This window comes from Hyperolius riggenbachi, chromosome 1, assembly GCF_040937935.1.
Source record: "Hyperolius riggenbachi isolate aHypRig1 chromosome 1, aHypRig1.pri, whole genome shotgun sequence".
NCBI lineage: Eukaryota > Metazoa > Chordata > Amphibia > Anura > Hyperoliidae > Hyperolius > Hyperolius riggenbachi.
The window spans coordinates 310800315-310827007 of record NC_090646.1 but is presented as its reverse complement, the minus strand read 5'-3'; the positions used below and the strand labels follow the sequence as shown (position 1 = coordinate 310827007).

Here is a 26693-nt window from a genome sequence, read left to right as displayed (position 1 = left end):
TAGATACCGGTAAGTGACTTTTGGGTTGCAGTTTGGGCACTCGGCCTCCAAAAGGTTCGCCACCACTGTCCTAATCTGATGTCCCACCATTGCTAGGTTCATGTAAATTTGTCTCCACCCGTTACCACACCTATATTCTGGTCCATGGCCCACCCATTTTTTGGTGCGGCGCGATAAGCACGCCACACAACGTGATCGTCATATTTTTGGCACGCTAGCTGCAGTGTGCTGAATTCTGCTGCCTACAGTATGTACAGTATACGCTGTTCTCTAATGCTTGCACTGTGTGCTGATTTACCTCCAGTGTGTACAGTGTAAGGTGTTACTCTGTGCCTTTATTGATTGTAAACCAGCTGTATTGTATGCTGATCCCTGCTACTTTCAGTATGTACAGTATTAGCTGTAAAGCCTGGTACACACATACAATTTTGATTAGCCAATTTTAGCTCTGTTCATAAAATTCATTGTCTGTTGGCCCACTTACTGCACGGGGGTGGGAAATTGGGGGTCAGTGATTGACCAATCAAAATTGTATGTGCGTATACATCTTTGATCTATGCCTATACTGATTGTAAATGATCGAAATAAAGGACAGGGGGCTCCGTCCAATATTTCGATGGGCAGGCCCGTTATCCGTAGCTTACACCGCTGCTAAGTTCATGTACATTTGGCCCCACCCATGGCCACGCCCACTCACCGCATGGCCACGCCCATTTTTTGCCGCGGCGCGCTGCGCGCGCCGCATGTACCTCCCCTCCTGGTGCCCACAGGTGCCACTGATCTCCAGGGACCCTAGGAACGCCCCTGGCAGCCGGTGGTTAAAGCTAATCCTTGCTGTCTACAGGACACTACTAATTTTTTGAATTTTTTGGACAGGATAGGTACCACTGACATCAAATACCTTGTGTGTTTGGACGTGGTGAGTCTGTATACCAATATACCTCATATTGAGGCCTTGGAATCAATAGGTCATTACAGTGTAATACTGACTCCCGCATCAATGTCCTTTTTGTCATGGACTTGTTACGCCTATGTCTTCGCTCAAACTATTTCAGGGTGCAAAAACATTTCTTTCTGCAAATACGTGGTGTCCCAATGAGGGCCCCGTATGCATCAACGTTGGCTAACATTTTCATGGGAGAATTTGAGACAAGACACATTCTAGGTAGCGACATTTAAAAATTTTTTGGCACTGCATACTGTCGCTTTATAGACAATGTGTTCTTTTGCTGGAGGGGATCTGAGGAATGCCTGAGGAGTTTTGAGGAAGATTTAAACACCGTTCACAATACGATCAAGTTCACTTTGGAATTTCATGCTAGCAATTTACATTTCCTAGATGTCAATGTGTACTTTGATGGAACTGTTTTTCACACCGATTTATACAAAAAAAAAGTAATAGAAATAATGCTCTGTTAGTAAGCAGCTGTTACCCTCCCACCTTGGTAAGAGGCCTCCCAAAGAGCCAATTCATACGGGCTACACGTATCACGTCAATCGATGAGACCTATTCTAAACAGGCGGATAGATTGACACATAATTTTATAAAAAGACTTTATAAAAAGGAAGATATAGAGTGAAGAGGTTATAAAAAGGAAGAGGTAGAGCGAACAGCACAGACAGTGGCTTTATTGGATAGAAAAGAACTGAGACAAAAGAAATGTAGACACCAGCAGAACAGGGGAGTCCAGTTTATTTCCACGTTTGATAATCACGCAAGATTAGTCAGAAGAAGCATTCTTGACAATTGGACCCTCATAGAGGCGGACCCTGTTCTGTCGAAAGTGTTTCCCATATTTTGTATACAGAAAAGGAAAGAGCATAAGGGATATGCTGGTTAAAGCTGATGTGAAGAAGAAAAATTCAGGCCAGAAAGATACTTTTATACCTAAAATATTGGGAACATTCCCGTGTCTCAGCTGCCAGAACTGTTCCAGCGTTATAAAAGGTGATCACATCAGACACCCAATGAAAGGAACTAAAATCAAAGTGAACGGGAACTTCTCCTGTGTGACACCTAATGTAATTTATTTATTAAAATGCCCATGCGGCATGGGGTATGTAGCACAGACTACAAGACCTGTACGCGTTAGAATTAATGAGCACCGTAGTGACATCAGGTTGTATGGAAAATATTATAACGGCCCTAATAAAAAAATCGACTCCCCTGTAGGTAAGCACTTCTTTGAATGCAACCACAGAGTGAGTGACTTACGATGGTGCGTACTGGAGAAGGTGTTAAGCAGCACAAGTGTGGACAAACAGACTGCTCTATTGAGGCATGAGAACAGATGGATCGACAAGCTAAGTACACTAACTCCGAATGGACTTAATGAGGACTTTAATTTGAGATGTTTTTTGTAGCAACTTTTTGCTGTAATTTATGTACTGTCTCTTTAAATTGGCCGCACTCTCAATCTTTTAGTATTAAGTTTGTGCCAGCCCTATTTGGGGCGTGTTTTTCTATTATGTGAGTCTTATACATGTGAGCACTGATTGTATTTGGTAACACTTGATAAAGGCCTCTGGCCGAAACGTTGTGTTTCTAGCTGCTATGGCACAATAAATATTCTGCTATAATTGCACAAATCCAGGTAGAGACCCGGTCTTCCTTTCACTTTGCTATGCACCCAATCACCCCCCTAATCTCTCATAAATCACTCCCTGTCAACACTATTTTTTAGATTAGGTCCTAAACTGCCCCCTGGGGGCTCCTGATTACCCCCCACTCCCTCAGATCCTCCACAGACCCCCCGTGTACTGTATACACCTATTCTCCCCTGTAATCACCCACTAATCACCTGTCAATCACCTGTCAATCACCCATCAATCACCCCCTGTCACCACCTGTCACTGCCACCCATCAGATCAGACCCTAACCGGCCCCTTGCGGGCACCTTATCACCCGCCCACACCCTCAGATCGCCCGCAGACCCACCCTTAAGATCACCTCAGAAGTGCATTGTTTACATCTGTTCTCCCCTCTAATCACCCACTGATCACCCATCAATCACCCCGTCACCACCTGTCACTGCTACCCATCAGATCAGGCCCTAATCTGCCCCTTGCGGGCACCCAATCACCCGCCCACACCCTCAGATCACCCTCAGACCCCCTCTTATCAACTCGCCAGTGCATTGCTTGCATATATTCTCCCCTGTAATCACCTACTGATCACCTATCAATCACCCCCTGTCACCACCTGTCACTGCTACCCATCAGATCAGACCCTAATCTGCCCCTTTCGGGCAGCCAAACACCCGCCCACACCCTCAGATCGCCCTCAGACCCCCTCTGATCACCTCCCCAGTGCATTATTTACATCTGTTCTCCCCTCATTACCCACTGATCACCCATCAATCACCCCATCACCACCTGTCACTGCTACCCATCATACCAGACCCTTATCTGCCCCTTGCGGGCACCCAATCACCCATTCACATCCTCAGATCGCCCTCAGACCCCCCCCCCCCACGATCACCGCGCCAGTGCATTGCTTGCATCTATTCTCCCCTCTAATCACACCATGATCACCTATCAATCACTCCGTCACCCCGTCAGCACCTGTCACTGCTACCCATCAGATCAGACCCTAATCTTCCCATTGCGGGCACCCAAACACCCGCCCACACCCTCAGATCTCCCTTATACCCCCCCCCCCCGATCACCTCCCCAGTGCATTATTTACATCTGCTCTCCCCTCTAATCACCCACTGATCACCCATCAATCACCCATCTGTCACCACCTGTCACTGCTACCCATCAGGTCAGACCCTAATCTGCCCCTTGCTGGCACCCAATTACCCGCCCACACCCTCAGATTACCCTCAGACCCCCCCTGATAACCTCCCCAGTGCATTGCTTGCATCTATTCTCCCCTCTAATCACCCCCTGAGACACCCATCAATCACCTCCAGTCACCACATGTCACCCCCTAGCACTCCTATCCATCAGATCAGGCCCTAATCTGCCCCCTGCGGGCTTCTGATCACCCAGCCAAACCCTCACCCGCCCCACCACAGTGATAGACTTTTTTTTTCTGATCACTGCTGGTACGACTTAATTGTGGCTGAGACCAACCGTTATGCCACACAATACGCAACCGCCAATCCAAGAAGCTACCATGCCCTGTCTTTTCAGTGGAAACCACTCCAAGTTTCCGAATGTAACATTTTTTGGGGCCTTCTCCTTAACATGGGTCTAGTCAAAAAGAATGTATTGCGGTCTTGTTGGTCTACGCACCCAATGCATCACATGCCCATGTTCTCTACTGCCATGTCCAGGTCACGATTTGAGAACATCCTGCACTTCCTGCACTTCAGTGCCAATACAACCTGTCATCTAAGAGGCCACCCTGCTTATGACCGGTTCCACAAAATTTGGCCCCTCATAGACCACCTGTCATCAAAATTTGTAGATGCTTATACCCCTGAACAGTCATTTTGAGGCATTTGGTTTCCAGACTACTCCTCACTGTTTTGGGCCCCTAAAAAACCAGGGCAGTTTAGGAACCCCACAAGTGACCCCATTTTAGAAAGAAGACACCCCAAGGTATTCTGTTAGGAGTATGGTGAGTTCATAGAAGATTTTATTTTTTATCACAAGTTAGTGGAAAATGACACTTTGTGAAAAAACCCAATAAAAATCAATTTCTGCTAACGTGTGACAATAAATAAAATCTTCTATGAACTCACCATACTCCTAACGGAATACCTTGGGGTGTCTTCTTTCTAAAATGGGGTCACTTGTGGGGTTCCTATACTGCCCTGGCATTTTAGGGGCCCTAAACCGTGAGGAAGAGTCTAGAAACCCAATGCCTCAAAATGACTACGTTGGGCCCCTTAGCGCACCTAGGCTGCAAAAAAGTGTCACACATGTGGTATTCCCGTACTCAGGAGAAGTAGTATAATGTGTTTTGGGGTGTATTTTTACACATACCCATGCTGGTGGGAGAAATATCTCTGTAAATGGACAATTGTGTGTAAAAAAAATCAAAAAAATCTCATTTACAGAGATAGTTCTCCCACCCAGCATGGGTATGTGTAACAATACACCCCAAAACACATTATACTATTCCTCCCGAGTACGGCGATACCACGTGTGACACTTTTTTGCAGCTTAAGTGCGCTAAGGGGCCCAAAGTCCTATGAGCACCTTTAGGCTTTACAGGGGTGCTTACAATTTAGCACCCCCGAAAATGCCAGGACAGTAAACACACCCCACAAATGACCCTATTTTGGAAAGTAGACACCCTAAAGGATTCAGAGAGGGGCATGGTGAGTCCATGGCAGATTTCATTTTTTTTTGTCACAAAGTGTCATTTTCCACTAACTTGTGACAAAAAATAAAATCTATTAACTCACCATGCCTCTTAGTGAATACTTTGGGATGTCTTCTTTCCAAAATGGGGTAATTTGGGGGGTATTTATACTATCCTGGAATTCTAGCACCTCATGAAACATGACTGGTGCTCAGAAAAGTCAGAGATGTTTCAAAATGGGAAAATTCACTTTTGGCACCATAGTTTGTAAATGCTATAACTTTTACCCAAACCAATAAATATACACTTATTGGATTTTTTTTATCAAATACATGTAGCACAATAAATTTGGACAAAAATGTATATAGAAATTTTACTTTATTTGAAAAATGTCAGCACAGAAAGTTAAAAAAATCATTTTTTTTTTGACAAAATTTATGTATTTTTTGATGAATATAATAAAAACTGAAAATCAGAGCAGCAATCAAATAGCACCAAAAGAAAGCTGTATTAGTGACAAGAAAAGGAGGTAAAATTCATTTAGATAGTAGGTTGTATGACCGAGCAATAAACCGTTAAAGCTGCAGTGGTCTGAATGGAAAAAATTATGGGGTTTTATGACTGCAGTCCTTAAGTGGTTAAATCAACCATCATTAGAAAGTATTTAATAGGTTAGAGTGAATGGTTGCTATTTCTTCAAATTGTCATACACCTTGGCATTTAATACATTCATACATAAACATGAATCAGTCCTATCTTTGCAAAATTCACATGTAGACAGAAAGTTTTCAAGAGTTGAACATTTTTGAGGTATATCTTCTTTCACATGGAAGGCTGAACTGTATGCTTGTTGGACAGTGAAGCCTGAAGCAGGTGATTTGGGTGTGCAGCTACAAGCGAGGCAAGCCCCTGCTTGGGGTCTCACTTCAGAGGGGGGGGGGTCTCATTCACTTGTATCTGCCGACAGCCTGCTCTGTGCAGCCCCAGTAAGTTGAATAGTTCCATTCCAGCACAGACTTCTCTTGCTACTCTCACCTCCTGTCACCGCTTTGCCAGGTTTGCGTCCTGTCTCCATGGTTACCCCGGAGTGGCGCCTCTCATGACGTCAGAGGTGCTACCTAAAGTAACCATGGCAATAGGACATGGAGGCAGTGAGAGGAGAAGAGAGCTGCTAGAGGAGTCAGCACTGGAACAGAGTTATGTTAGTCATTGCCGGCCCACGGCTGATACGTGCCTAAACTATACTGGGGCACCACCTGTACCTGACTACCTATACTGGGGCACATATAGCTTGATACCTATACTGTGGCACCTGTACCTGGCTAACCTATACTGGGACACCACCTGTACCTACCTGGCTACCTATAATGGGGCACCTATAGCTCACTACCAAGACTGTGGCAACTGTACCTGGCTAACCTATTATGAGGCACCACTTATACCTGGCTACCTATACTGGGGCACCTATAGCTTGCCACCTATACTGTGGTGCCTGTACCTGCCTAACCTATACTGAGGGCACCACCTGTACCTGGCTACCTACACTGGGGCACCTATAGCTCGCTACCTACACTTGGGGCACATGTACCTGGATAACCTATACTGGTGCACAACCTATAACAAGCTACCTACATTGGGGGCACCTATGCCTGGATACCTGTACAAGGGGCACCTATGCCTGGATACCTATCCTGGGGGCACCTATAACGGGCTAGGACAGGGTAGGGGGGCAAGAGGTGACACAAGGGGGGGAACAAAGGAGGACAAAAGAGGCACATGGGGAACAGAGGGGGCAAATGGAGAGCAGAGATGAGACGGGGGGACATGAGGTGACATGGGGGGGGGGGGGGGCAAAAGAGGCACAGACTTGGGTGACACAGAGGGACAAAAGAGGGCACCGGAGAAACAGAGGGGGACAAAATAAACCAGATTCTGACCTACAGTCCCTATCTTATATGTTAATTGGGGACTACCTGTATTTTGTTAGTATTTTGCTCCACCCACATCATGTCGTGGCCATGCCCATCTTTTGCCATCTTTCGGGGAGGGGTGGCCTCACATTGTGGGCTGCTTGGGGCCACCAAAACCTTAGCTGTGAGTGGGGATTCATTTCTGGCATTACATGGGGAGAGGTACGTCATAGGCACTGGGGGGGGGGGGGGGATTAGTTTTAGGCATTATGTGGGAGGTTAATTTTAGGCACTAGAGAGGGAATTGGTATTAGGCATTAGGAGGTTTATTCACTAAGCTGTGCAGCTTAATGACAGCAGAGAGTGTTATAATTACCTGCACACTCTATGGCTGCACTACAGTTAAATTACGTTCGGCTCAAATAGTTTAAAAAGCGCTTCATTACACTTAACGAGTGCTCCACTGAACCCACCTGGAGCCCGGCAGGTCCAGTAACATCAAAGTACAATATTCCTGCACTTTTATTGGCCCAATAGCCTGACAAGTGACAGGCATCCTACAAGTCCAATCAAAGTGCAGGAATATCGTACTTTTAAGCGACTGGACTCGTTGGGCTCTGGGCAGGTTCAGTGGAGTGCTTGTTAAGTCTAACGAAGCACCCTTTAAACTATTCGAGCCAAGCATAATTTGACTGTGCATGCTATGGCTGCATAGCGTGTGCAGGGAATTATAATACTATCTGCTGTAGTAAATCAACCTCTTGGTGAGGCACTAGAAGGGCAGTTCAAGTTAACCATTTAAGGACGACACTAATTGAAATGTACGCCCTGTTTTGATGCTGCTGTGGCTAGCAGGGCTACAGCAGCAGTAGATTTCAACTCGCCCACACGGGCATTCTCGCCGCTCTCGTTGCTTTCGCCGATCTCACCACTAGCTCTCCGCCGCAGCTCACTTGCTCAGCCTTTTTTATAATGGCAGAACCCTGTGAGCAAGTCAGGAGCTGATTTCATTGGCTCCTGACCCTGTCTATCAATGGAAGTTAGCTTACACAGTTAGGAGCCAATGAAAGCAGCTCCTGACCGGCTCACAGGAACTCTGCTGTCATAGAGATGGCAGAGTGGGTGGCCTGTGGTTTCCAACGGACGTCGGTTGCAGCGGGTATGTGGGGCTTTAAAAAGTAAGATATAAACGCCACAACCACTTTGCTAGACTATATCAGTTCCATGCAGTTGGTGCTGCTCCTTCTGTATATCTCCAACGTTTTGCCTCTCAGAAGGTAGCGCTAACTCAACTCGTACAATACATTCAGTGCACATATGAGTCCTATTTCAGATAACAATTCCTATGGCGAGTGCTCAGAGTTCCACTGCTTTATGTCGCCTCTTCACAGCTTATTCCACCACCACACCATATGGAAACAGATTTACCAGATTATATGACCTCAAACAGGTCTAGTAACGCCTTGAGACACTTAGGGCCGTCCCCCACCTCCTCTGGCGATGCCTGCTTGTCCTGGACAGTTCCTCTCTATTGCACCTTCATACATGCATTGCACCCTCAAAGGGATAAAAACTCCACATAGTGTAAAACTGTAAAAATGTATTATACCATAAAAAACAATTGCACTTACAATGTGCTGACTTGTTAGTAGGGCGCAGAGTTTTTGTCACGGGCTCTCCCCCGTTTAAGCTGGGCTCCGGCTGCCGTAATGCTCCCTCTTGGTTGTCCCCAAAGTGCCGCGCGCGCTGCAGTCACCTTCGCCACCTCGAGTACCAGCTCGGCGTCCCACGCTCAACAGTTCCTCTCACTTCCGGTCCGGAGGAGGTGGGGGACGGCCCTAAGTGTCCCAAGGCGTTACTAGACCTGTTTGAGGTCATATAATCTGGTGAGTCTGTTTCCATATGGTGTGGTGGTGGAATAAGCTGTGAAGAGGCGACATAAAGCAGTGGAACTCTGAGCACTCGCCATAGGAATTGTTATCTGAAATAGGACTCATATGTGCACTGAATGTATTGTACGAGTTGAGTTAGCGCTACCTTCTGAGAGGCAAAACGTTGGGGGTATGTGGGGCGATTCATCGGTATTCTGCTGTTTATGGTACCAACAGTCTCTGGTCCTTAAGGGGGCAGATACCACTGGTAATTAAGTGATTAAAATGGTGGATTTTTTTTTTTTCTTTTAGTAAAACATTGTTAATTAAAATGACCAATATGAAAATCCTGTGAAGTGATGGTGCTAAAGATACACAGTTCAACCTCCCATGTATGAAGCTGCAGGCGTGCTTTGATCTCACTGACTGGTCGTCCCTGGAGGCACCCACCCTGGACGAATGGTCAGAGAACGTCACCTCTTACATCAGCTTCTGTGAAGAAATGTGCATCCCCTCTAAGACCTTCAAGGCCTTCCCCAATAACAAGCCTTGGTTCAGTGATAAGCTGCGCCAGCTTCGTAAGCGTAAGGAACAAGCGCACAAGTCCGGCACCGCAGAAGAATTCAGGGAGGCCAGGTACGCCCTGAAACGGGAACTGCGAGCTGCAAAGAGAGCTTACTCTGATAAGCTGGGACTCCGACTCCAGTCCAACAACTCGAGGGAGGTATGGCGAGGCCTCAGAGCGGTCACTAACTTCAAACCCCCTCCTCAACAGGTGACCCCGAGCACTCAACTGGCTGAGGAACTCAACGAGTTCTACTGCAGGTTCGAGCAACAGCCCCAGCAGCTCGGGTCCCTGGGGACGATGATGAGACCAGCGGCTCCCTCCGCACCGAGAGACCAAGACATCAATGCACCGGTTGCAGTCCAGGAAGTGGAAGTTCTCAAGCTGCTTCGCAAGCTCAACCCCAGGAAAGCCTCAGGCCCAGATGGTGTTTCAACAAACTGCCTAAGGACCTGTGCAGACCAGCTAGCCCCGGGGTTCACCTCTCTGTTCAGGAAGTCGCTAGCGGAAGGCACAGTCCCCTCCTGTCTCAAGAGGTCCACAATCATACCGGTCCCCAAAAAGCAAGGCAGCAGAGACCTCAACAACTTCAGACCCGTGGCCCTAACATCCACCATCATGAAGGTCTTGGAACGTCTAGTTCTCGCTCACCTCAAAGGCACCACTGATGCACTGCTAGACCCACTCCAATTCGCATACAGGGCCAACAGGTCCATAGAGGATGCAATAAATGTCGGCCTGGCATACATCATGGAGCACCTCGACAAGCCTGGCTCCTATGTCAGAGTCCTGTTCCTGGACTTTAGCTCGGCCTTCAACACGATCTGCCCAGACACCCTGGTCGACAATCTGGTGCAACTCGGCGTCGATCCCATGCTTCGGGCATGGATCAAGAGTTTCCTCTCGGACAGGACACAACAGGTCAAGCTCGGCAACTGCTCCTCTAGCGTGAGAACCACCAACATGGGGGCACCTCAAGGGTGTGTACTGTTCCTGCTTCTGTTCTCCTTGTACACAAATAACTGCACCTCCTCCTCGGACTCTGTCAAGGTCATTAAATTTGCTGATGACACTACAATCATTGGCCTTATCGGCAGCAACGGAGAACAAGACTACCGCAGTGAGATAGAGAGAATCTGCAATTGGTGCAAGAACAACAACCTTGTCCTAAATGCAACAACGACGGTCGAGCTGATCGCTGACTTCAGGAAAAACCCTCCCACTCGCCCACCAGTCCACATAGGTGAGACCGAAGTCTCCAGAGTTTCATCGGTCCGGTTCCTTGGCACAACCTTGTCGTCTGACCTAAAATGGAAGCTGAACACCATCAAAATTCAGAAGAAGGCACAGAAGAGGCTATTTTTCCTGCGCCAACTCAAAAAATTTGGCATGCCTCGGGAGCTGCTCACCAGCTTCTACACCGCCACCACTGAATCCATACTTTGCTCCTCAGTCATCGTCTGGTATGCCAGCGCATCAGCTAGTGACAGACATAAACTGCAAAGAGTCATTGGTGAGGCGGAAAGGATCATTGGTTCGCCCCTGCCACCGCTTGAACTCCTTCACAAGGCAAGGATGAAGAAGAGGGCCACCTGGATCTCCCGCGACTCCTCCCACCCTGGCAGCCCCTTTGAGCCCCTCCCATCTGGCCGGCGCTTCCGCACCATCCCATCCAAGACCACCAGGCGCAGGAATTCCTTCTTCCCACAGGCTGTTCTGTTGCTGAACAACACAGACCCCTGACTTTCCACCTTCTAGTCTGCAACCAGCACGTCTGCCTCTGATGCGGCTATTTCACTTCTCCTCTGCATCCCTACTCACACTGCCTTTCTACAGCATTACTTTCCGCCTTCTCTCCTGCACTTTCCGCCTCCCTGGCAACTCTGACACTAATACTACTCCGAATGTTATCGTAATGTTATCGTACTGTTTATGCTGCTAGCCTGTTTAAACGTAGTTGTAAATGTACTGTATTGTTAAATGCTGTCAGCATATGTAAATGTAGCCGTGTGTGTAACATGTACAACTGTTGCTGTTGTACGTTGCCTAAGCCATGTGTACCACAAGCAATTCCGAGTACGACTTCACCGTACTTGGCGAATAAATCCTTCTTGTATCTTGTATGTGCTGGCAGTGGAGGACTGGGACCTTTTGGACTGATTTAAAACTGAACCTAATGGATGTTTCACAGCAGCTCCAGCCCAAATGCATAGCTTTCTTGTGTGCAAATGTATCAATGGTAAGGTACATTAAAGAAGCATGGATGTATCCTGCCTTGTGTCAACAGTTCAGTAGAGATGGCCCGAACTGTTCGCCAGCGGACAGTTCCCGGGGAAGAACGTGTGTTCCCGCTTATGTCGGCAGGTGAACATATGGCACTTTCAACCCGCCTCCTATACATCATCATGGCACCAAACTTTGACTCCCTCACTCCAGACTCAGCAGGCACATGGCAGCATTCCAACTATCCATCCAGGACCCTTAAAAAATGGCAGCCATTTTACACTCTGTCTGTAGCTGCTGTGAAGGAGTGTAGGGTGAGAGCTGTGCTGATGCTAGGGAAAGAGCTAGGCCTCTGTTCTGTGTCCCCAATGTGTTTCTTGCTGTTAGTACAGTGTCCTGAGCACCCAAGAGCCCTTCTAAGGGCTGGCACATTGTCTCTCTTGCTATTGTTAAATTGCAGTTATGTGTATCAGACTGTCCACAGTCCACTGACTTTAGCTGTTGGTCTGACACAGGTGTGCACATTGCTGGTAGTAGTGGACAGTATCTTGCACACACACAATACCATCCATAACTGCATTTTAACCGCTTGCCGCCCGCGTCACACCGATGGGCGTGGCCGCGGCGGCAGGCCCAGGACCAGCTAACGCCGATTGGCGTAAAGTCCTGGGGCAGCAGTTTATGGGAGATTGTGCGCACGCTGCACGCGCATCTCCCGCTTGGTGGGCGGAGCTGAGCTCTGCCTTCAGTCGCCACTCAGAAGACTGTTACACGGCGAAACCGCCGTGTATTTACATGTACAACGCTGCGATTAGAAGCAGTGCAGTACTGGGGACAGCCGTGTGACACGGCTGTCCCCCTGGGGGACAAGAGAGCGATCGGCTCTCATAGGCAGAAGCCTATGACAGCCGATCGCCGTGATTGGCCGGCTGGGGGGAGGGAGGGGATTTAGAAAAAAAAAAAAGAAAAAAATAGCAAAAAATATTCAAAAAAACCCCAAGCAAATAAATAAACACAGGGGGGCGATCAGACCTCACCAACCGAGAGCTCTGTTGGTGGGGAGGAAAGGGGGGGGGGAATCACTTGTGTGCAGAGTTATACGGCCCTGCAGCTTGGCCTTAAAGCTGCAGTGGCCAATTAAGGTTAAATTAGCCTGGTCACTAAGGGGGTTTAACACCATGGTCCTCAAGAGGTTAAGTCTCTCTATTCCTATTGTTATATTGCAGTTCTGTGTGTCTGACTGTCCTTAGTGCACTGGCTTTAGCTGTTGGACCGACACAGGTGTGTTCATTGCTGCTAGTAGTGGTACAGTACCTTGCACTCACAATACCCCTCATAAGTGAATTTTTTGTCTCTCTTGCTATTAATATTGCAGATCTGTGTGTATGAATGTCCACAGCCTTCTGACTATAGCTGTTGCTGTCACAGGTGTGCACATTGCTAAGCGCCATGCCGCAAAGTAGTCTGTCACCCATTAGGGTTCTTCAGTTAAATGGTTAAGCGCTCTTCTCTGCCTGTTCCTTCTTAACCACTTGAGGACCCACCCTTTACCCCCCCTTAAGGACCAGCGCTGTTTTAGCTGATCTGTGCTGGGTGGGCTCTGCAGCCCCCAGCACAGATCAGCGTGCAGGCAGAGCGACCAGATCGCCCCCCTTTTTCCCCCACTAGGGGGATGATGTGCTGGGGGGGTCTGATCGCTCCTGCCTGCCGGGTGTTGCGGGGGGGGGGCACCTCAAAGCCCCCCTCCGCGGCGAAATCCTCCCCCTCCCTCTCCTACCTGGCCCCCCCTGGAGATCCGGGCTGCACAGGACGCTATCCGTCCTGTGCAGCCAGTGACAGGCTGTCTCCTGTCACATGGCGGCGATCCCCGGCCGCTGATTGGCCTGCGCAGCAGCGCCGTACAATGTAAACAAAGCGGATTATTTCCGCTTGTGTTTACATTTAGCCTGCGAGCCGCCATCGGCGGCCCGCAGGCTATTCACGGAGCCCCCCGCCGTGAATTGACAGGAAGCAGCCACTCGCACGAGCGGCTGCTTCCTGATTAATCAGCCTGCAGCTGGCGACGCAATACTGCGTCGCTGGTCCTGCAGCTGCCACTTTGCCGACGCACGGTATAAGCGTGCGGTCGGCAAGTGGTTAAACACAGCAAATATGTCATCTAATGAAAAAGCCCTCCCTTTGGGGAAAGACTCACCAGACTTCTAGGCCTCCAAGGCCAATGCTCGCATTCGGGGTATTGGCCACCCCGCAGCCTCTCTGGCAGTCCTCTCTCGGCTATTCCCAGTCTGTGTAATCAAAAAAACGAATTCCACATCGCGTAAAAGCGTACCAGTTTATTTAAAAAATGGTTAAAAACAGATCAGTGGTGTATAACCACTCATTGGGTCAAAAAACTTCATCAAGAAAATGAAACACAGCCAGCCCCTTGTTTGACAAGCTACCTGATTCCAGGTACAGGGGTATGCAGAGATGAGATGCACTAAGCTTGTGACAAGGTGCACGCCTCTGTCATCTAGCGTCCCTCTCCGCAATATCTTACTGGCTAGTGCTCTAAAAGATACCGAGCCTACTGCACACAGACAATACCGCCGCGTCCAGCGAGCGTCGTGCGCTATGACGTCACTCCGTGGCTATGAATCTGCATAGAAACAGCGAGATAGGAGGAATTCAAATCCCAGCAGCCTATAGACTTGCTGCATTATTAGCTAATGGGTAAATATGATACCATGCTAAGGGTATGCAGGGGTTGCTGTATAATATCATGTAAAGGGTATGCAGGGGTTGCTGCTTGAAGCTATGAATTTGAACAGAAACAATGAGATAGAAGGAATTCAAATCCCAGCAGCCTATAGACTTGCTGCATTATTAGCTAATGGGTAAACATAGCATCATGCTAAGGGTATGCAGAGGTTGCTCTATAATATCATGTAAAGGGTATGCAGGGGTTGCTGCATGAAGCTATGAATCTGAATGGAAACAATGAGATAGGAGGAATTCAAATTCCCCGCCTATAGACTTGCTGCACTATTGCACAGAGCAAGGGGGGGGCGGGTCCTAGGCTTTCAAACAGCTTGGAATAGGATCTAGCTATGAGCTTGATTATAGAACGCAGGTGAATGCCTGCACAATAGAGGATAAAGGACGTCACTCTCCGTGCCTCCGTAGCCCCTGAGGAGTTGCTAGGGCAACGAAACGTTGGGCGGAGCCACGGAGTGACGTCATAGCGCACGGCGCTCGCTGGACGCGGCGGGATTGTCTGTGTGCAGTAGGCTCGGTATCTTTTAGAGCACTAGCCAGTAAGATATTGCGGAGAGGGACGCTAGATGACAGAGGCGTGCACCTTGTCACAAGCTTAGTGCATCTCATCTCTGCATACCCCTGTACCTGGAATCAGGTAGCTTGTCAAACAAGGGGCTGGCTGTGTTTCATTTTCTTGATGAAGTTTTTTGACCCAATGAGTGGTTATACACCACTGATCTGTTTTTAACCATTTTTTAAATAAACTGGTACGCTTTTACGCGATGTGGAATTCGTTTTTTTGATTACACAGACTGGGAATAGCCGAGAGAGGACTGCCAGAGAGGCTGCGGGGTGGCCAATACCCCGAATGCGAGCATTGGCCTTGGAGGCCTAGAAGTCTGGTGAGTCTTTCCCCGAAGGGGGGGCTTTTTCATTATATGACATATTTGCTGTGTTTAAGAAGGAACAGGCAGAGAAGAGCGCTTAACCATTTCACTGAAGAACTCTATTTTGATGGCTGCACGCATCTAGGAAGAGCGCTCCCACATGATAACCATTATATGAGCAAGGACATTATACATGTGGTTACTACCTGCCAATGTGTTTTTTATTTATTTATGTTTGATGAACGTTTGATTCATTATCTTTTATAAAATTTTAGAGGTGACCCACTTAACACCTGACTCAGCATATGAGCGCAGTATCAGGGTGCTGTAATTGTTGTGAATTGTCACCCATTAGGGTTGACAGCTCATCATTCCTTGCAGGGTGACCTACTGAAGGCCCTTGCCCACTTAGACTTAAAGCCCTAGGGATGCCCACACCAATAACTGGTGCTGAGATCAACAGCACCTTGACATGGTGAAACCTATAATTGTGAATGGTGTAATATGACTCTGCCTAGTCTGTCTTTTATTTTTGCAAGTAGATCCCTACTGACCTGACATTTAGTGCAAAGTCCAGAACCATTATATACTCTCGGTTTCTGTTTGCTGGTGCTTCATATGGAGACAAGCAAATACATAGCAAACAGCCTACCAAGCAACCTACCAATATGTCAAATGTGACTGGACAGGGCGGGTCCATAACCGTACTGCTGGAACAAAGGCCTTGAATGACAAACTGAACTTTAAAATGTTTCAAAATATTGGATACCACTTGATATTTAAACAGGAATGCCAGCTTCACCAGCTCCTTTGATAAAGCCACAGGAGACACCCCTACAGAGCAGTAACTAGTTATAAAATAAAATAACAAACACAAACAATTGTCCATACAATGACAACTACCCACCTGTTGTGGTTAAGTCATTTCACCCAAACTGGTAATTATACAGTCTTCTGATAGTGACCTTGATGTCAAGTCTTTTTATTCAAAAGAATTGCCAAAACTACTTCTGGACAAGGAACCCCATGCTGATTTGCTTCCGGTGCAGCCTTTTGAATCCTGTCCCACTAAATGTGAGAAAGAGTTCAGCAACATTGTTCATTGAACAGGCAGGTGTGCAACAAATATAAAAATGTTAAAACACAAACCACTCAAAACCAATTGTCACAAGAGGAAGAAGGTGACAACCGATTAATTTCTGTGGTTACTCCCAAATTGCTGCAGTTGAAAGTACAGTACAGAAGAATTGAGCCCCACATTTCAACTGGGACCATAATTTGAAATAATTCTAATAACATTAAATTCTAGTTAAAGCTTACATACAGGGTCGTTTAAAACCCTCTCCCGACTGCCTAACGCCGGTTGGTGGTGGGAGAGTGGCGCTCACAGGACCGCCTAACGCTGAATGACGGCAAAGTCCTGGAGGCGGGGTTAGCAGGCGCGCGTGTTCCCTGCAAGTAAACAAAGCGGGGTTTCGTTATCAGCCTGCCAGCCTCGATCGGAGCTGGCAGGCTGTAATCTAACAAAAAAAAAGCAAATAAATAGGTATACAGTGCTGCGATCTAGCACAGCATTAAATTCTAGTTAAAGCATACATGCAGGGTTGTTTTTAACCCTCTCCTGACCACCTAATGCCGATTGGCGGTGGGAGAGTGGCACTCACAGGACCGCCTAATGTGCAGCACGGCCAGCGCCTGCACAGTGAAGCCCGACTCTGGTGACCCGGAAGTGGGTCCTGGGGTGCTTTTAGCTATAATACGGGAGCATAAAGGAGAACGAGGGGAGCGACCGACATCAGGACATGTGCTTGTATATGCCTGCTCCCCCCAATTTTCCTGACAGTATATGTAGCCCAGATGCTCTTTCCCCCACCCCAGTATATGTAGTCAGATGCCTTCCCTCCACCTCCTCCTAATTTATGTAGCCAGATGCTCTCCCTCCCCTCCTCCAGCCCAGTAACGGTAGCCTGGTGTATCTCCCTCGTAAAGTTAGATGTGTCCCCATCCCCGCCTTTATGATACCTGCGGCGGGGCCCCCTTTTGCCGAACATTTCCTCAGGGCCCAAGACAATTGCCTCGGTTGCCTTGTGGGTGAACTGGCCCTGCCTGACCTTCAAACCCGCTGGGTGTCACCCCTGACTTGGCACTCTCCTTCACCCCCAAATCTAGAACATTTCCAGGTCCTGCCACTTTCATCTCAACATCGCCAAAAATGTACCCCACCTAATCCCTGACACCGCCAAACTCCCGGTCCATGCTCTGATCATCTCCTGTCGACTAATGCAATGCTATGCTTTCTGGACTTCCCGAGATGAGACTTGCTCACCCTTGTAATTTATTATATTTGTTATAAGTGCTACTGCAAGGCTCGTTCACTCCTTCCACCACTACTCTTCAGCTGCCCCTCTTCACAAGTCCATTCACTGGCTCTCTATTCCCCTCAGAATTAAATTTAAACCGGCATATAAATCCATCCACCATACCTTCCCTTCATACATCTCGTATCTTATCCAGAGATACTCTCCAACTCTTTTAGCTCCTCCAACACTTCACAGATGTCCACCCCTTGCATCACCTGCTCACTCACGAAGCTTAAAGCGGAATATAACCCTGCATTTCAACTTTGCTCTAAAACATTATTTACAGTATATTATATGCAACCAGCATTTTTTTTTTTTACTAGACCAGCATTGGAAGGGTTACACAGGGCTTTAAAGTCCCTGGAGATTTCTGCAGAGGCATCCGAACTTGAGTTAGATACATTTTGTTTACATAAATGTATCTAAGTGTTGAATGTGACTCATCTCTCTCACTGAGAAGGAGTTGGAGGACAGCCAAAGAGTGTGTAACATTTCTAAATATATACATATAACTAAATAGAATGTAACTATCTGAACGTCTGCACGGAACTTAAAACCTCTGTGTTTAACCCTTCCAATGCTGGTCTAGTAAAAAAAATGCTTTTTGCATATAATATGCTGTAAATAATGTTTTAGAGCAAAGTTGAAATGCAGGGTTATATTCCGCTTTAAGGATTTCTCCATATTAGCCACCGTTCTATGGAATGCCCCCCCCCCTTTCCCCATCAAAGTTAGCTCCCACATTCAAGCAAGCTCTAAAGGCCCATCGGTTCACCATTGCTTACTGGCCATTTTCATAGCTTCACCCCCTCCCTTGTGCTTAAAGTCTACCCCCTATTTTATGCAGACCCCCCCAACTGTCTTTAATTCAGTGGGACTGCCCCGTGGCACCCCCCCCCCCCCCCCGGGTCCCGGCTAGGTAGAGAGAGTTACTGTCCCATCGCATACACATGCAATTATGTCAGACCTGCAAGGCCGACGATTGTTTCGGGGCCACTCAGGGTCGCCTTTGTCAAGGCATAGAGCAGAAAGACGTTTGTTCAGCAAAAGGGGGCCCCGCCGCAGATATCATAAAGGGGGGATGGGGACACATCTAACTTTACGGGGGAGATACACCAGTATAGGTAGCAGGGATAGAGTCCACTATGGGGAGGGGGGCCGACATCATCCCCTCTCCCTCCACATGGGCCCCCCTCCTGTGGCCTTGCTGGAGCGCAGTGGTGCAGGTTGTAATTAGTCATACGATCACTGCCTCTGTGCGGTGTCCCCTTTGGCGGCAAGCTCCTCTCTGGTCTCCCAATCCTGTATGATGTGTATCTAATACACGTCGTACAGGAAGTACAGAGCAGAGAGAGGTGGCAAGATCGGCGTGGGACATGCAGCATGGGTGACTAATTACAATCTGTACCGCTACTTTAGCCAGGCAGGGAGGCAAAGTAGGGGGGCCCACATGGAGGAACGATGTCGGCCCCCTGCCCGCTGCTTCCCAGGGGACATTTTGCCAACTAACATACGGCGTACGGTGTTGGCAGTTAAAGCCCTTCCCAGCCAAAACGTACACCACACGTGTTTGGCTGAGAAAGGGTTAAATCACATCACTTCTATTTCTTTTTAAAATAGTAGTACGATTATTTACGTAAACATTTTTATCTTCCACGTCTCACTTCTGACTGTCTCTCTACCTGATCATTTTGCAGCGGATTTTAAGTTGTTAACCTCTTTATGTGTTTGCTATTAAAATTAACAAGTATGTATATGTTTTTTTTTTTTAAGACTTTCCTCCATCAAGACAATATACTGGCGTAAGTACAACAGCTACTACTTCTACTACTACTACTACCACTACTACTACAACTGCTGCTATGACTACCACCACAACACAGTGGACTACAGTCACCAACACTGTAAAAACAACTCTAATTTCAGTACTGACTGAGAGGAATATATCTACGCTATCACCAACATTTGAAATTCTTGCTCAAGTCACTACACATTCCATACCACTTTCATCACAAGTGCCAGCTGTCGGTGCTGAGAGCTGCGAAGCTGTAGAAGCTCGTGAAATTATGTGGTTTAAAACTCGACAAGGACAAACAGCAAAACAGCCATGCCCTTTAGGAACAGTTGGTAAGTCTAATCACTGTAAGTATTGAACATTGCAGTTAAAGCAGAATTTTAGGCACTTATGAAAGAATGTGCATTTTTAATAAGGACTAAGAAGTGCAGGAGAGAGTCAGCACTGCTGATTGTTGCTTTATTGCAAATATACCTCCATCTAGTGGCTACAAAAAATAGTGTGGCTCTGAAGACATAGGGCTTGATTCAGTAAACGGTGCTAACCCAGTTAGCACGCCTAAAGACTTTGGGTGTGATAACTAGGGTGCTAACTGGGTCAGCACCGTTTACTAAATTTACATTGCGCGCAAAGTCCCACACTGAAAACTTTGCGTGCCCACAGCGCGGTGTGCGCGAAATGTCGCATCGCGGTGCGACGAAAACGGCGCGTTGATGCGCCTATAAGGTCGCATTGCGTGCGACTTTAATGTCACATGGTGCGACATTAAGGTTGCACCCAATGCGACCTTATAGGCACATTGGGTGCGCTGCTTTTGCGGTGCGCGCGCAAAGTTTTGCGTGCGGAACTGTGCGCGCGATGTGAATTTAGTAAAGGGTGCTAACCCAGTTAGCACCCTAGTTATCACGCCTAAAGTCTTTAGATGTGAATTTATCATGCCTAAACTAACTTTAGGCATGATATAGGGCTTTTCACAGGCGTGCTAACACTTAGCACGGTTTACTGAATCGAGCCCATAGTACCAAGGGTGAAAAAAGAAACAAGTGCAAAGCAGAGGGGGCAAACTGCACAGATAAGAGCTGCATGGACCCCTATACAGAACAAATATATATATATATATATATATATATATATATATATATATATATATATATATATATATATATATATATATATATATATATATATATATATATATAAAATTAAATATACACCTGATTGCTGATACATTTTCTATTAGGGAGGCCTTTGAAAGGAATCAATGTTCAGAGGTGGACTGCTATAATTCAGCACCAACATATATACAAGCGACATTATTAGATCCAAAACAGCTGCGGGAGTGAGGGGAGGGGTAAAAGGAGGGGGGGGGGGGAGAAAGGGGGAGGAATGGGAATGCAAAAAAAAGGGGGGGGGGAGAAAAGGTAACAAGGGAGTACAATCATTGCATCATTGCATGTTGAATGGATATATTAAAACACGTGGATTCAAAATCATAAATAGATTATGGCTCCAGGAAACATGAAAGGTCCGTATAGGTCCGTCATGTATAGTCATTCATGCCTAGTGTGCCCATTGCATCTGAGCGTAAGATCAGGAGGGCCTCCTCTCTCTTTAATTTATTTTTATGGTCACCTCTTCTCGTAGATGAGGGATATGAATTAATCCTGCAAAGGTTAATTTAGTGGGATCTCCCTGATGTACTTCCTTCATGTGGCATAATTATTATTATTATTATTATTAATTGGGTTTATATAGTGCCAACATATTATGCAGTCCTGTACAATATATAGGATTACAGACAATGATAACAGGAGTGACCGACTACACAATACCGGTAATAGACAGCATAACAGGTTATAAGCAATAAGATATACAACACAATACAGGTAACAATACAATGCCAAATCATTCACTGGAGTGGTAGTGCTAATAATACAAGTTCACATAGTCTGGGTAGAGTGTACAATCAAGTATAATACACAAAGGGAGAGGGCCCTGCCAAAGGCTTACAATCTAGAGGGAGGGGTGGTGACCCGAAAGGAGGAGGGTTGCATCAAGAAGTTTACGGCAGAGAGAGTTAGGGTAGCATCCATGTGGGGTAGGCTTCCATGAAGAATTGAGTTTTGAGTGTTTTTTTGAAGGTGTTAAAGGAGGGAGCAAGCCTGATGGGCAGTGGGAGAGAGTTCCACAGGATGGGGGAGCTCTAGTGAGGTCCTGTAGTTGTGCATGGGAGTGCAAGATGCTTGGTTGGTTAGGAGGAGGTTGTTGGAGGAGCGAAGTGGGCAGCCAAGTGTGTATCTGCAGAGATGTAGGTCGGGCAGGACTTGTGTATAGATTTGTAGGCCAAGCATAGGATCTTGAAGCTGATTCTGAAGCTAATTGGAAGCCAGTAAAGGGATTTGCATAGGGGAGTCGTAGAGACAGAGCAGTGGGATGAATAGATTAATCTGGCTGCTGCGTTCATGATAGATTTTAGGGGGACAATGTGGTTCTGAGGAAGGCCTCACAGGAGGGTGTTGCAGTAGTCCAGGTGGGAGATTATGAGAGCATGGACAAGAAGTATGACAGTGTCTGGTGTCAGGAAAGGCCGGATCTTGGAGATGTTGCATAAATGAAAATTGCAGGCCCTAGCAAGGGTTTGGATGTGTGTGTATGTGTGTGTGTGTGTGTGTGGGGGGGGGGGGGTAAAGGAGAGGGCTAAGGCCAGGGTGACACCCAGGCAGCGAACTTGTGTGGTTAGGCGGATGGTTGTGCCATTGACAGCGCCATAGATGCCCGTGGGGGTGAGACTGCACGGGCCAGAAAGATTAGGAGTTCTGTCTTATCCAGATTTAACTTAAGGAACCTGACAGTCATCCAGGATGAGATAGCTGAGAGGCAGGAGGATACCTTCTTTATAGTGATGGTGGTTGGTGGAGAGGTCCATGATATGGAGGTAAATCTGGGTGTCATCTGCATATAGGTGATAGTTGAAGCCTAGAGAGGAGATAAGTTTGCCGGTGGAGGCGGTGTAAATTGAGAACAGCAGGGGGCCAAGCACAGAGCCTTGGGGGATCCCAACTGAAAGGGGGGTGGAGGTTGAGGAGAAACCATGGAAGGAGGTCTTAAAGGAACTATTTGAGGGGTAGGAGGGACACCATGCTAGTGTAAGGTCATGGACACCCATAGATTACAGGGATTGGAGAAGCAGGGAATGATCGACTGTCAAATCTGATGAGAGGTCAAAGAGGAGAAGGATGATGTATTTTCCTTCGGCCTTGGCGAGCATGAGGTCATTGACGACCTTGGTGAGGGCAGTCTCGGTGGAGTGGGCTGGCCGAAATACTGATTGTAGGGGGTTAAACAGGAAATTGGAGTCAAGTTAATGGATCATGCATTGGTGGACTAGACACTCCAGGAGATTAGATGCAAAAGGGAAGAGGGAGATATGGCAGTAGCTGGATGGGGAGTGAGGGATCTAGTGAGGGTTCTTTTAGTAGGGGAAGTACAGTGGCCTGTTTGAAGTCAGAGGGGAAGCTGCCAGTGGAGAGGGAGAGGTTAAACTTAGAGGTAAGGACTGGAGCCAGGACTGTGAAGTGTGGACGGAGTCAGTTGGATGGCACAGGGTCTAGGGGGCTGGAGGTGGCAGGAGAAGTAGTTAGGGGGTGGCTGACTTAATCCTCTGTGAGTTGAACGTGGTGAAGAGGCACCAAGTGTTGGAGGCTTGGGATCCAATCAGTGCAGCAAAGTAATTTTGTTTGGCATCAGTTAATGCAGAATAGAACATCTGCAGGTTGGCCTTGTACTCCAAAAAGTCGGAGTTGAGGTGGGATTTCCTCCATTTGTGTTCATAGGCTAGTGTCTTGAGAAAGTAGTGAGGAGGCACACCTTCCTTGTATCAATTTGGATGTGCCAAGGCTGTCCGGGAACCATCCGGATGTAATCTGGAATAGAAGTTAAAGCCGGCACCATCTGTAGTAGTAAATGCTCTTTTATTGAAGTTTCCTAAATACAGGCTGTCACACAGAGTGCTACGTTTCGGGATCCATCCCTTTATCAAGCCAGTGACAGTCAGAATCAATGCACAGCATCACAGCTATTTATACACACCCACCATAAACGGCAGCAAATCACAGTCCAGAGAATCTCTGGACCAATCACAGATCCTTAACACACTAGTGGACCTGATGGGGAACTGAAAGGAAACGGGTAGGGCCAATAGGAGTAATGTGTGACAATATTGAGAGGAAAAGACCCGGAAGAAGGAGCGTGCTCATCCACAAGTTTGTTGCATCCAGTAGACTTGAAGAAAGGAAAAGGAGGCACCGCTTCTTTAAAATTCCTTTATTCCGGTGGGGGAAGTACAGGTACACAGCAGTGGGGGTAAAAAAGGCCCGACAGCTGTTTCGCTGGTTTAAACCAGCTTCTTCAGAGGCAGAGTGTACTTCAAGTCTACTGGAGCCAATAGGAGTAAACGGCGCTCACCTGTAGCTGTCTCGCCACCTCCCCCTGCACCTGTCCCAGCCTCCAGACTAGTGATGGGCGAACACCTGGATGTTCGGGTTCGGGAAAGTTCGCCGAACATGGCCGAGATGTTCGGCATGTTCGGGCCGAACCCCGAACTTCCCGAACATCCCTATTTTGGGGGCCCTATGGGGTCGCAGGCATAAGGGGGGAGCATGCCCCGATCGCGGGGGGGGGTCGGAAATTCCCCCCACCCCCTCCGCTAGCGCTCCCCCCTCTGCCCGCTTCCCCATTCAAAAGTTTCAAGAAGTACCTGTATAGCGGATGGCCTGGCAGTGGGCGGCACTGTGGAGTGAGGAGGAGGAGGAGTCCGGAGAGTGACGAGTTGAGGGAGGCCGGGCAGCGGGCGTGAGGTCAGCGAAAGGGCGGAACTTCCGCCCTTTCTCTGACCTCACGCCCGCTGCCCGGCCTCCCTCAACTCGTCACTCTCCGGACTCCTCCTCCTCCTCACTCCACAGTGCCGCCCACTGCCAGGCCATCCGCTATACAGGTACTTCTTGAAACTTTTGAATGGGGAAGCGGGCAGAGGGGGGAGCGCTAGCGGAGGGGGTGGGGGGAATTTCCGACCCCCCCCGCGATCGGGGCATGCTCCCCCCTTATGCCTGCGACCCCATAGGGGGGCCGTATTGCGGCCTGTTCGGCCGAACAGGGCCCTGTTCGCCCGAACAGGGGCCCTGTTCGGCCCTGTTCGGGGGCATACAGAAGTTCGGGGCGAACCCGAACTTAAAAGGCCGAACACCATGAGGTGTTCGGCCGAACTCGAACATCACCCGAACAGGGTGATGTTCTGCAGAACCCGAACAGTGGCGAACACTGTTCGCCCAACACTACTCCAGACGCGCCCACCGTCATCTGCGGCACAGGACCGCCCATGTTGGGCGGGTGGCGTGGCCGCATTGGAGCGCGGCAAACTCCAGCACCTCGTGACCAGCCGGCACGATTCTGACTGGCCACTTACAGGAAACCAACGTGGAACGTGGAAGAAGCGACCCGTACGCATGATGGAAAAGCCCCAAGGCTATGCGTGCGTCATGTGCTGCACGCGCTCACGTCATCCTGCAGGTGCCAGAGTCGCCGTGCTGCCATGACAACAGATGTCTGCCCCAGAGCGGGGCAGTACAGTGGGAGACAGCGGGACAGTAAAAACGTCCCAAGATAACCAGAAGAGACCAATTGTTCCGACAAGTATATGCGCTACCTTAGGCCACTTCCCTTTGTCCTAAGACCAAATTGCACTCCTACTAGGTATCCTAAAACACGCTGCCTCTATATATTTTATTGTATACTACCCCTCCTCTTGTTTCCCCCCATTCCCTTTAGATTGTAAGCTTGCAAGGGCAGGACTCTCTCCCCCTTTTGTGTCTTGGAAATCATTATACATTTTATTCATCATGTTACTTTTATCACTGTCATTACCAATTCTGTATTTTGCATTCTGTATGTTGTATCATTTTTTGTATTTTATCACTAATTATGTATCTTGTATATTGGTGTACACCATTGTCTGTATTATTATGTACCCCATGTTTGTTTCTTACTTTGTACAGCGCCACGGAATATGTTGGCGCTTTATAAATCAATAATAATAATAATAATCTTACATTTATAAAATATGAACACATTCAGTATATATTAACAGATCAGCAAGGGGGGGCATAACCGGAAACATTAAAAAAACAATAATATAAATATTATATAAACAAAAATCACAATGCTATAAACTGAAGAAATATGAAAATAAAAATAAATAAAAAAGATAAAATAATAAAACATTTAAAAATGGATAAAGATAAAAATAATAATAATAAAAAATTTTAATAATAAAAATTATAAAAAATAAAGATAAATAAAATAAAGTAAAATATACACACACACAAAAAAACTAAAATAGGAATAGATTTATTACAAAAGGGGTTATATTCTCTGTGAACCACCTTAGTGGTATGGACGAGCTCAGCTCGTCCATTACCGCCCGAGGGTGCCGCTCAGGCCCTGTTGGGCCGATTTTGATGAAATAAAAAGCAGCACATGCAGCCGGCACTTTGCCAGCCGCGTGTGCTGCCTGATCGCCTCCGCTCTGCGGCGATCCGCCGCGAGAAGCGGCGAAAGAGGGTCCCCCCAGCCGCCTGAGCCCTGCGCAGCCGGAACAAATAGTTCCGGCCAGCGGTAAGGGCTGGATCGGAGGCGGCTGACATCAGGATGTCGGCTGATGTCCATGACGTCACTCCGCTCGTCGCCATGGCGACGAAGTAAGCAAAACACGCCGGAGGCGATCAGAAGAACGCCTCCGGAGCGCCCTCTAGTGGGCTTTCATGCAGCCAACTTTCAGTTGGCTGCATGAAATAGGTTTTTTTTAATTTAAAAAAAACCCTCCCGCAGTCACCCTGGCGATCTTAATAGAACGCCAGGGTGGTTAAGGCCTTTCGGGTCAAGACAATCAAGTGTCCTGATCCAAAAGGCCTCTCTGTATAGTAATGTTTTCAATCTACTGCTACCTCTTTTCATGGGTGAAATATCCTCAATAATCTTGCATCGTAGTTGGTTCACATGGTGTCCATATTTAACAAAGTGGGCTGGAAC

At 47.6% G+C, this 26693-nt stretch overlaps 1 protein-coding gene across 9 annotated transcripts in view; it reads left to right on the top strand.

The window, feature by feature from the left end:
• The window catches only part of ADGRL3 (adhesion G protein-coupled receptor L3), a 2975920-nt gene that overhangs the window by 894913 nt on the left and 2054314 nt on the right, over window positions 1–26693 (top strand). For all 9 annotated transcript variants that reach the window (XM_068233819.1, XM_068233821.1, XM_068233820.1 and 6 more), the window contains one exon: window positions 19589–19942. In XM_068233819.1, coding sequence (XP_068089920.1) covers window positions 19589–19942 — 354 coding nt within the window. The remainder of the gene's footprint in view (window positions 1–19588; window positions 19943–26693) is intronic.